This window comes from Kryptolebias marmoratus, linkage group LG11 (genome assembly GCF_001649575.2).
Source record: "Kryptolebias marmoratus isolate JLee-2015 linkage group LG11, ASM164957v2, whole genome shotgun sequence".
In the NCBI taxonomy this organism is placed as follows: Eukaryota; Metazoa; Chordata; class Actinopteri; order Cyprinodontiformes; family Rivulidae; genus Kryptolebias; species Kryptolebias marmoratus.
In genome coordinates, this window is record NC_051440.1 from 10,486,602 (window position 1) to 10,496,915 (window position 10,314).

General features: G+C 42.8%; 1 protein-coding gene across 2 annotated transcripts; it reads left to right on the plus strand.

The window, feature by feature from the left end:
• Positions 1-1,117: 1,117 nt before the first annotated feature.
• Positions 1,118-5,620, plus strand: LOC108229963 (CUGBP Elav-like family member 2; the record flags this gene model as incomplete). Of its 2 annotated transcripts, none has more annotated exon segments than XM_025003725.2 (7): positions 1,118-1,276; positions 2,056-2,119; positions 3,008-3,145; positions 3,631-3,759; positions 3,927-4,103; positions 4,205-4,351; positions 5,487-5,620. In XM_025003725.2, coding segments are annotated over 7 exon segments (942 nt in total), but the record flags the coding sequence as incomplete, so codon positions are not given.
• Positions 5,621-10,314: the final 4,694 nt, after the last annotated feature.

A 10,314-nucleotide genomic window follows, 5' to 3' on the forward strand; every position in this document is an offset into this window, starting at 1 on the left:
TCATGCGTTTTGCTGCCCCCTTGTGTCGGAAAGACGAAAGGCCCGCCCAAACAGACGGCGCTCATTCATCAGAGCATGACTCATTTCCAAAACCGCTCTCGCTAATTACAAAATTAAATCATTGTCTGCAAAACAATTGAATGAAAGTTGAAGCGGAGCTAACGGGACGCAACAAGCTGCTATAATCTCTTATTTTATGTCGAACTAAATGCACCTCGTTTATTGAGTCTGGTTATATTTTTAGTCTCTGCAAATTCGTCCGCTGCTGTCAGTCTATATTTTGGACCACAGGGGGAACCAAAAAAAAATAAAAAATGAAACCTCCCATCAAATTTGGGTTAACAAGAACTGAATCTAGACTACAGCAGTCCTCGTTGGAAACGGGGGAGTGTGCAGCCGGTGAAGTCTTTGTGGAAGTAGAGCAGCAGTAATTTGACAGCTAGGTCAGAGGCTCCCCAGTGAAGTGTTGGACCACGTCTAATTAGGAGTTCAACCAAACATAACGCTTCTCCTACTAGATTTAATTTTGGGCCCCCGTCGGGTGGCGCCACCTACTCCCTGCCTCCTGCCCCCCACCCCCCTCCCACACCCTCCCTTACTTCTAAGCGACCACGGGAGGTGCTGCTGGTGCAGAAGCCATTTTCCCTACCCCAGCCTGGTCCCCGTCTGGCACTCAACTCAAACCGTTTGCACCGCATGCTTTGTCCATGGGTCTGTCTGAACAATATGTGACTGTGTGTTTGCAACACCTTGTGTTCTGTAATGCACATCTTCTTAATGTCTGCTGACAAATCCATGTTTGAATGTCTGTACTCCTTTCAAACGTGTTCATCTGTCGCGTGCTTTTATCTGTGGACTGACTTCAGCCCCGCAGAGTGTTTCCAAACGACTCGCTGTCTGCACCGGTGTCCCGTCCCTGTTTTTTATTTTTTATTTTTTTGGAATGTAGCCTGGCTCTGCTCTGCATGCCAGATGTCCCGTGTGTATTAGCTGCGGCGTGTACGCACATCGCAGCTAATTCCTTCGCCGCGGCGGTGGCCGCACTGCCGACGGCAGGGGGCGGGGGGTTCGTGCGCTCCGGAGCCGGTCTAACGCGTGTCACCTCTCACCGCTCCAGGGCTGCTCCTCGCCTTTGGTGGTGAAGTTCGCCGACACGCAGAGGGATAAGGAGCAGCGCCGCCTGCAGCAGCAGCTAGTGCAGCAAATCCAGCAGCTTAACAACGCCCCCTGGGGAAACCTGGCAGGGCTCGGGACGCTGACGCCACAGTACCTAGCTGTAAGTGATGCTCTGAGCTGCATAAATACTCCTGTATTATGTCGAATTTATCTGGAAACTAGGTTAACTAAAGCGTCTTACAAGCTGGTTTAAAACAGACAAAACTAACACGTGGCACAGGTCTAGTCTCTGCAAAACATTATTTTAGTCAAGTACTGCTTAAAATATAGAGGCAGGAGAAATGGAAAGTTTAAATTAAAGCATCTGCATGTATCATGTCCGGTAGCAGAGCTCTGTTGAGACTTATTTTCATGGAGGTTTTGTAGAAAAAGTACCTGGTAATGGCTGTAAAAATGAGGGAGAGTGGGGGTGGCAGGGATGCGTTCTGACACTTGTTTTCAGGTGTTCTGATTTCTGTCGGGTTGGTAAAACGGTGACTCCTCAGAGCGGAAAATGTCAAATATTTTGCAGCATTCATACCACGACTACAAACGGATTCCCTTGGCTCTGAGTGGGAACATCTTCCCACTCGGTTTGGGTTCTGGCTGGAGAACGGCGACACGTGACTCGTGCCTTCTGTAATTCTGAGCCAGAGACCACGTGACACGAACAGATGAGCTGTTTCTTTTTTTTTTTTTTTCTTTCTTTCCCACAAAGAAAAGCAGGAAAAAACATGGCAAGTGGCTATTTCATCATCATTTAGGAAAAATGAGCCATTAATGTGCAGAAACGAAGTGTCAGGCTTGGTCTGGGGTTGATGCTGTGCCTAAAATAAACTCGGACCTAAAATGTGTTTTATTTTTAGTTAATTTAAGTGTTGTGCTGTGTGTTGTCCACAGTTGCTCCAGCAGGCCACGTCGACCAGTAATCAAAGCAGCTTCAACGGCCTTCAGAGGCTAGGAGGTGAGTTCATACCATTCAGATGCCAAAACTACGGTTCTCGAGACGTAGCCGGTAAATCACGAAGGACCCACTTTTCCTGCCGCCGGCTCTGACGGTTCTTTCCGCCTGCATGGTTTCAGGCTCTGCAAACGCCGTTAGATCAGTGGCTCATTAATAATCAGCACAGCTACTGTAAGGCCTGTGAAGGCTGACTGAACAGATGCAGAAAGTCAGGGTGACTTGGCCACATTAAAGGGCATTGCTGCTGCTTTTGTTTCTACAGCAGCTAATTCCATCTTTTCATGGTGGAATTATAAATTGAAAATGGGCATGTTGGTGTGAAGCTGCACTTTAAACTTGGTACAAAGTACAGTAATGCCAAAATCTCTTAAAGCCGGGATGCACAAGCATTTCTTTTTATGTTAAACTGAAAGCAAACTTGTTTTAGCCACATATCTGTAGCCTCCTGTAGATTTGTCCCAAAATAACTTGCAACTTAACCCTGACTTTTTTTCTTAAGGCATGTATTTGTAAACATTTTATTTATTCAAGATCTCTTCCACATGTCCCCTCAGGTGGACAGTGTACATTTAGAGATATTTTTTACTAGATAACAGTGTATTACATGATGCACTAGTGTCCACTTTATGGTTTTATGCTCATAAAAACTCATACATGTCCAAGAAAGTGGCTTTTAAGTAGCTGTCCACTGCAGTGACCACTCTGCCTGAAAGGGTTAATGTTGTTTTGTCCACATAGCTTTGAGATTATCCCTGTCTCGACTACAGAAATGCTCTGTTGAAAATGTTGAAAGATGTTTTTTTTTTTTTTCTTTTGTGCAGTTTGTCTGCCTGAACATGAGCACAAACATGGTTCCCTTTTCTAAAACCTCCTCCTTTGTGTCCTCAGGAAGCGTGAATCCTCTTCAGCTGCAGAACTTGGCCACGTTGGCTGCAGCCGCAGCTGCAGCTCAGAGTTCTGCCAGCCCGAGTTCAACCAGTGCTCTGTCCACAAACACTGCAGCTCTGGGGGCTCTGGCCAGTCCAGGTAACTCCACCACGAGCACGACCTGAATTTTTAGTCCGCGCATTACTTGTGGAGGCAAACGGTCCTCTGGGTACTGTGTTTTAATGTGAATGATTATTGATCTTTCTTTAACTTGCCTTCTGATGTATTATAACTTATACCTCCTGAAGGATAAAAAGAATTCCCTGTTTAAGACTAAACGTCCGCAGTCGCCCCTCTCCTCACCCTGATCAGCTGTTTGCCTAATGACCCTCCTTCCTCGCCGATATATTTTATGGGCTTTAATCGGCCGCATAAAATTTTACGAGCCCCCATTTATTTCTAATCTGCGCACACACTTCATTTGGGTTTAACACACGTTTGCTTTCGTAACGGCCTCCCCTCGTTAAGACTTATCTCTTTAATGCTCCCCTCACTGCCGTGTCTTCACTCATATCGATCACAGTTTGCCGTCAAGATGCTAAAAGCTGGGTGAAACTTTGTCTCTTTGTTTAATGTCCTAACAGCTGGGTCAACAGCAGGGTCCAGTGCCGGTGCTGCCATGAACACCTTGGCGTCTCTGGGCACGCTGCAGGGTCTGACCGGCACCTCCATGGGCCTCAACAACCTTAACGCTCTCACAAGCAGCGTCAGTGGTGAGAAGCTCCGCCCTTTTTTTGTGTTTATTCAACCAACACAGAGTTGACCCCAACCATTCAAACGCTGGTCAGGATTTAACATCCTGGCGACATTTATTCAGCCTTCGCTGCTTTAAGTCGCGACAACCAAACTGCTTCTCTGAGAGTTCGCCTCGACCTTACAGGCATGGGGGCCATGAACGGTGGCCTGGGAGTCTCCATGGCCAACGGGTCAGCTGCCAGCTCTATGGACGCGCTGACCCAGGCCTACTCAGGGATGCAGCAGTACACAGCCTCCGCCCTCCCCTCCCTCTACAGCCAGTCCCTGCTGCAGCAGACCGTGGCCGGCAGTCAGAAGGAAGGTGAGTAGTTTCCTGAACGCACACCGCCGCCGTCGGTCTTCACGTGCGCACCTAAAGTTTGTAGGTAACGTGAGTTCTTGGGGTTTTCTTACCAATTGGAGTAGGGCCAGAGGGCGCCAACCTGTTCATCTACCACCTGCCGCAGGAGTTTGGGGACCAAGATCTTCTGCAGATGTTCATGCCTTTCGGAAACGTGGTCTCTGCCAAAGTCTTCATTGACAAACAGACCAATCTGAGCAAATGCTTTGGTAAGTAGAGGCTGCGAAATTACACCATTCTACTTCCTGACTATTAGACATTTCAGAGAGGGAGCTTGGAAGTCGTGTAGTTTATTTGAAAGTGATATTTTAAAATTTATTTTAATAACACAGGACATTGCTTTAAAAAGCCAGAAGTAGTCAGCCTTTTTTACGATCCTCTCAGGGTTTTAGAGACTAAAATGAGCACAAAATACAATTTAAGTGTTTAATCTGTTCCTTCGTTGCAGTAGAATGTTGCGAATCTCAGTTTGTATTTCTCATGACGTGACTGAACTTCCCTTTTTTTAGATTAAAAAAAAACTCTTGCCTTGAACTTTGGGAATGTAATTCTAAAAGATAAAGAAATGCATTTCTCTCCTGTACAGACTCCGTTCAACCTACAAGTTTTACTTTTTAAAAAAAATAAATATACCGTATTTTCCACGCTATAGGGCACACTGGATTATAAGACTCCCTGTCAATGAGTGGTCCATTTTTGAACTTTTGTCATATATAAGACGCATCATCATGCACCTCCCAGTTCTTGTAACTCTGTGCGCCGCGCTCCATTCAAAATGGAGGATTTCGGTGCTCTAGCGGAGCTGGTTCGCCTGTATCAGCATTTATACGATCCCTTTATGAGAGATCACAAAGATCATCAAACGGTTCAAAACTCACGGAGGGATACTGCACCGACGTAAGCTTCAAGTGTAAATTGAAGGCTTTTAAGTGTGCCTTATAGTCCTGAAAATACAGTATGTAAGAATAATTTTATAATAAAATTTAGAGGGAAACCTTCATTTGAATGTTTGCAGGCGGCAAATAAAACGTTTTTAGGGCAAACCTGGATGAACTAATGTTAGTGTTATAGTGCTCCTGCCCCTTTTTTACCATCAGTCTTTCTGAATCCAAACAATGTGTGTTTATTTAGTTTTTTATTAGTTGTATTTACTTTCCTCTACTCAAACGATTCATCACAACAGCAGGACTTCTGGTTTTACTTTTCCTACAGTTGAAATGGGACCGTCCTGACGTGATATTTGCCCGATATTCGGAAAGCGCCGCCCAGTTGTGTTCTGTAGGCTCTTGGTCTCCCGTGGTGACTCGTGCCTAACACACACACACACCTCCGCTCTGTTCCCAGGGTTCGTCAGCTACGACAATCCCGTGTCTGCGCAGGCTGCCATCCAGGCCATGAACGGTTTCCAGATCGGCATGAAGAGGCTGAAGGTTCAGCTGAAGCGCTCCAAGAACGACAGCAAACCCTACTGATCCTAGGGTAAGTTCAGCCTCCAGCCAAGGTCACCACAGCAGAGACTCAGGGGGGTGGGGGGACAGGGGGACAGGAGCCCATCGCAGGAGGGAGACTCACCCTTTTCCTTATTACAAAAAAAAGAAAAATTTAAAAACAGGAGAAAAAAAAAATGCAATGATCTTTCCACATTTTGTTGTATTTCATTCCTGCGGTTTTATCATGTACTTTGAGTCGGATTAAATATTTTATTGTATATGATTATTTATGACGATCACTGGAGTCAGTGTTTGCTGGAGGTACTTTGTGTCGCTATATATTTAGTGGAGAGCGTCGGGTGTGGTTCCTTTTTCCTTTATTTTTTTTTTATTTTTTTATTTTTTTTTTGCCACTTCATTGCCTTCAGGTCGAAGCGAGACAGGTAGAGGATCGGTTAAGTTTAAGGGCTGAAGCGAAGCCACAGAACCCCCCCACCCACCTCGAGCCAACTGCTTCAACCTGAATCCGACTCCTTGCGCGTCGTTCTGTCTCCTCCGTGTTTACCGTCGATGTTTAAAAACAAACAAACCCTTCGCCGTCTTAGACGTTTCGGTTCCTACCTCCTCTTCGTCCCGTCATCACGTGTGAGCCATGTTGAGCTAGGCTACCTCTCCCTTTTTTTTTTTTTTTTTTTAAATTTCTCCTCCTATTAACAACTTCCTCCAGTCATTCCATCCATCCTCCCGGTTCCCCTCCCCCCTCCCTGCAGATGGGGGGGTGGGGGGGGACTGGTTCTAGATGGATCTCTTTGGGTGCCAAGTATACAGTATGTGCATGTCGGAGTCTGCCATATGTCCTAGTGGTGTCACTTCCTGAAATCTGTGTACTTTTTTTTTTGTGTGTGGGGGAGAAGGGCGGGGGGTGGGCGGGGTGGTTGTCGACCCTAATGTGTCCGTACTGTGCGTGGTGACTGGCATTGTTTTTGTTGGTTATTGTGCCTCATGGCTAAATGATTCTTGTGCCGTGCCCCTAACTTTCTCTTCTCTCCTCTTTGTCTCTGTCTCTCTCTCTCTGTCTCTCCCTCTTCGTGTTTTTGTTCCCCCCCTCCCCCCTCTCTCTTTTTTGTATGTTTTCCCTCTTTTTTAGAACAAATCTCCATGCCTGTTTGCTCATCATTAGCCTAGCATGTCTTCATGATGTTGAAAGCCAAGCCAAACCCCCCACCCCACCCCACCCTCTTCGTCATCCCACCATTGTCTGTGATGTCTCTCTAAGCTCGCCTGACCAATACCTGGCAACCCACTGACCCCTGACCTTAGCTCAACCTGATTTGTTCTGCATGTATATTCATGGTTTGGTTTGGTTTTCTTTTTTCTTTTTTTTCTTTTTTTTTGTGTGTGCGTGTGATTTTTTTTTTTATTTTTTTTGTTTTGTTTCTTTGCTTTATCTGTATAGAAATGTGACGGGCAGGAGAGAGGTTAAGCAATTTAATGTGAAGATTTCATTTAGGAGAAACTTTTTGTTGTTGTTGTCGCGAATGTTTTAAGAAGAAAAACAACACAAACCTGTGGGATTTCTAACTTTTAATTTAGCTACTTTTTTATGTTTTTGTTTTACCTCTCTCTCAGTAAAGTTCACTTGAAAGTTTAAATACAGGGATTGGCACACAGCCGTGCTTTCTGGTGCCATTAGCAATATTTTGGCTTCTTTAAAAAAAAAAAGAGGAAAAATAAGAAATCCTACAGACCACTCTTTGTTTTTCCCCAACACTTTTTGAAAGTTTCGACCCTGAACATCCCTCTCTACATTACGTGGGCAGCGTGACGATTTACATCAAAACTATTTAAAAGAAAAAAAAAAAGTTTGTTTTTTTTTGTGTCACTTACCAAATTCTTCAGCGTATTTACCTTTTTTCTTAAACTATCGATGGCACAATAAAGAGGTACATTTGCTCTGTGGAGAGAAATGACTACCTACACGAGTCAACTTTTTTAGAACTGATTCACAAATAGACAATCTGTGGTTTAAATGCACACTTAGATTACCTATATTTTATACCATTGAATCTATAGAGGTTTAACTAACAGAACCCAGGCACAACTTTGGGTTGTTTTGTAGATTTATGTTGTATTTGTCATCTGTGTTGGAGGGGAGGGAGGGGGGCGGTGTTTGGTGTATTGCTTTTTTTTTTTTTTTTTTTTCGTTTTAAAGAGGACTAAAAATCAGTTTAATCAGCATGTTTTTTGGGGGGGGGGTGTTTGTAAATTTAAACAGGTCAAAGAAAAAGAAAATCCTCTGTTTTAAGTATGAGGCTAATTGTTTTTGGTTTTCGTTCAGAAGCGTTCGACTTCCTCGGTACGTCTCGTTGACTTTCCTGTGAATTTCTCCTCATTTACCCAATGATTGTGGTTTTGTTGTTTTTTTTTTGCCCGCTTTTGGTTCAGTTTCAGACGCCTCGCGTTGAAAGATTTACAGACTCTGTTAATCACGCAGATGCTAGACAATGTTCTGTTTGACTCTTTACTTTGGTTGTTGAAGTGCCCATGTGTCAAACTCGAGTGTTTTTTTTGTTTTTTGAATACACGACTTCTTGTTTTTGCTGTATTATCTAGTTTTTCTTCTCTCACTCACACACACACACACACTCACACACACACACTGACGTGGTTGAAAATGTGGGAGCCCCTGAAGAAGAGCTCATTCGGACACGACGCAACCTGTGGGTCTCCACACATTTTTAGATGCATGTTTTGCTTCTTATCGATAATTTTTTTTAGTTTTTTTTTTTTTTTTTTGTTAGTTGGTTGGTTTTTCAGCGTCACGTCTCAGTTTTACATCGCACAGCACATTTGAAATCGAAACAAAACGACAAAGAAGAAGAAAAAAGACTAATAAATCCACCACGATGGTGTTGGTGAACAAAAACATTCCATTATTCTGCACCAAGTTTACACTTTTTATCTGGGTGAAATCTGTCTGTGTTGTGCTACGCATTGTTTAAAAAAAGAAATGCCCTGGTTTGAAAAAAAATAATAAAAAAAAAAGACAAAAAAAAAAAAAAAGACTTCACTCCCAAAAAAAAAAAAGAGAGAACTGCTCACCTGGTGGCGCTAAAGAGTTGTCAACTCAGGGGTTTTTATGTGTTTGAAACTCAACAAGGCAGGACACAAAATGCACAATTTTCACTATCTGACCTTTTTACGTTTGGATTATTATTATTATTTCTTTTTCTTTTCCACATTTAAAACCCATAAATATAAAAGCAAAAAAAAAAAAAATTGCAACACTGCTCGAGAAGTGTTATAGTTTTGTAAGGAAACTTTAAGCACAATTTGTTGGGAGTTCAACACTTTGACAGAATGTGGTGTGTGTGAGGTTCTGATCACCCCAAACAAGGTACCACTGATTTCTCTTCCCTTTTCTTTCTTTTTTTTTTTTTTTTTTTTTTGGTTCTTTTACTTTAAATCTAATATGGGCATGTGCTTTTTACCAGTGTTTTTTTTATCCGAATGCAATACAATATTCAAAGTGCCATATATACGTCTAGAAACTGCCTACACATTCTTATTAGGCCTTGGTTTAGAGATTGCTGCAGTTCGCCTTTTTGTTTTGTTTTTTTTCTTTTGGTCTGTTGATGCCAGTGTCATGAAAGCTCTTAATCACCTGATGCCCCCCCCCCTCTTCTCCTCACCCCCTCACCCCTCCTCCTCCTCCCTCCCTTTACTCTGTGTTTATTGGTAATTGTATTTTGTGATGTACTCATTTTTGAACAGTCGGTTGGTTTTAAAGCATTGTAGATAATAATAAAAAAAGAAGCAAAAACAATAAACTTCCCCTTATACATTTGAAGAAAAACGACCGTCTCTGTTAGTGAACATGAGTGCTGCGACACCAACTGGGTTTTGTTTTTGTGAAACCAAGAGCTGAAATCAGAGGGTCCCGCTGCGTATTCGACACGAGCGACGGTTTGCGTTGTTTGAAGGTGTTACTGTGAAATGAGTTTAAAATTTAAAAAAAACAACCAAAAATCAATAAATCTTTTAAAAAGCACAATGTATAGTCGCAGCCGTCCCAACAGGAACTCACTTCAGGGGCTTCCATCACAAATCCTGATCGGCTCTAACAATTAACTTTTTTCTTTTTTTTTGTTTTCACACATTTTGAAGTGTTTTTTATTTTTATTTTCTGGGTGTGTTGAGCTTTGCATTTCTATAAATATTGGTCTGACCGAAACAGTGAAATAAAAACCCTTCTTGTCTGATAATCACAGATCCTTGTTAATAGGAGTTTCGTCTTGAGGAAAGCCAAAGTGACTTCATCTCCACGTCATCTGTTAACAGCTCAGTTTTTGGTTTTTTGTTGGTTTTTTTGAACATTAGTGGGATTTTAAAAAAAGATGCAAACAGGCTAATTTCTACAACTGGTTGTTCATACGGATTTTGTACCAGTGAAGCTTTTTATATTTGGGGGGGGGGTTAAAGGAAAAAAAAGAAAAAGAATATTAAAGAGCAAACTAGCCTGGCTTCCTTAAAGTGGCCTCTCTTTAAACCACTTCCTGAGTTTGGCCTTTCTGGGGAAGTCATTCATTTCTGTTTTTGTCTCTGAACAAAGCCTGGTTTTGATTTTGATTTTTTTTTTTTCCTTGGGTCTCGACTTGTTTCGGGGAGGGGAGGGTTGGGATCCTCTGACATCATAAGTTTCCCGTTTAGTGTTTGGGCTTTCCACCTAATTGAAATGGTCG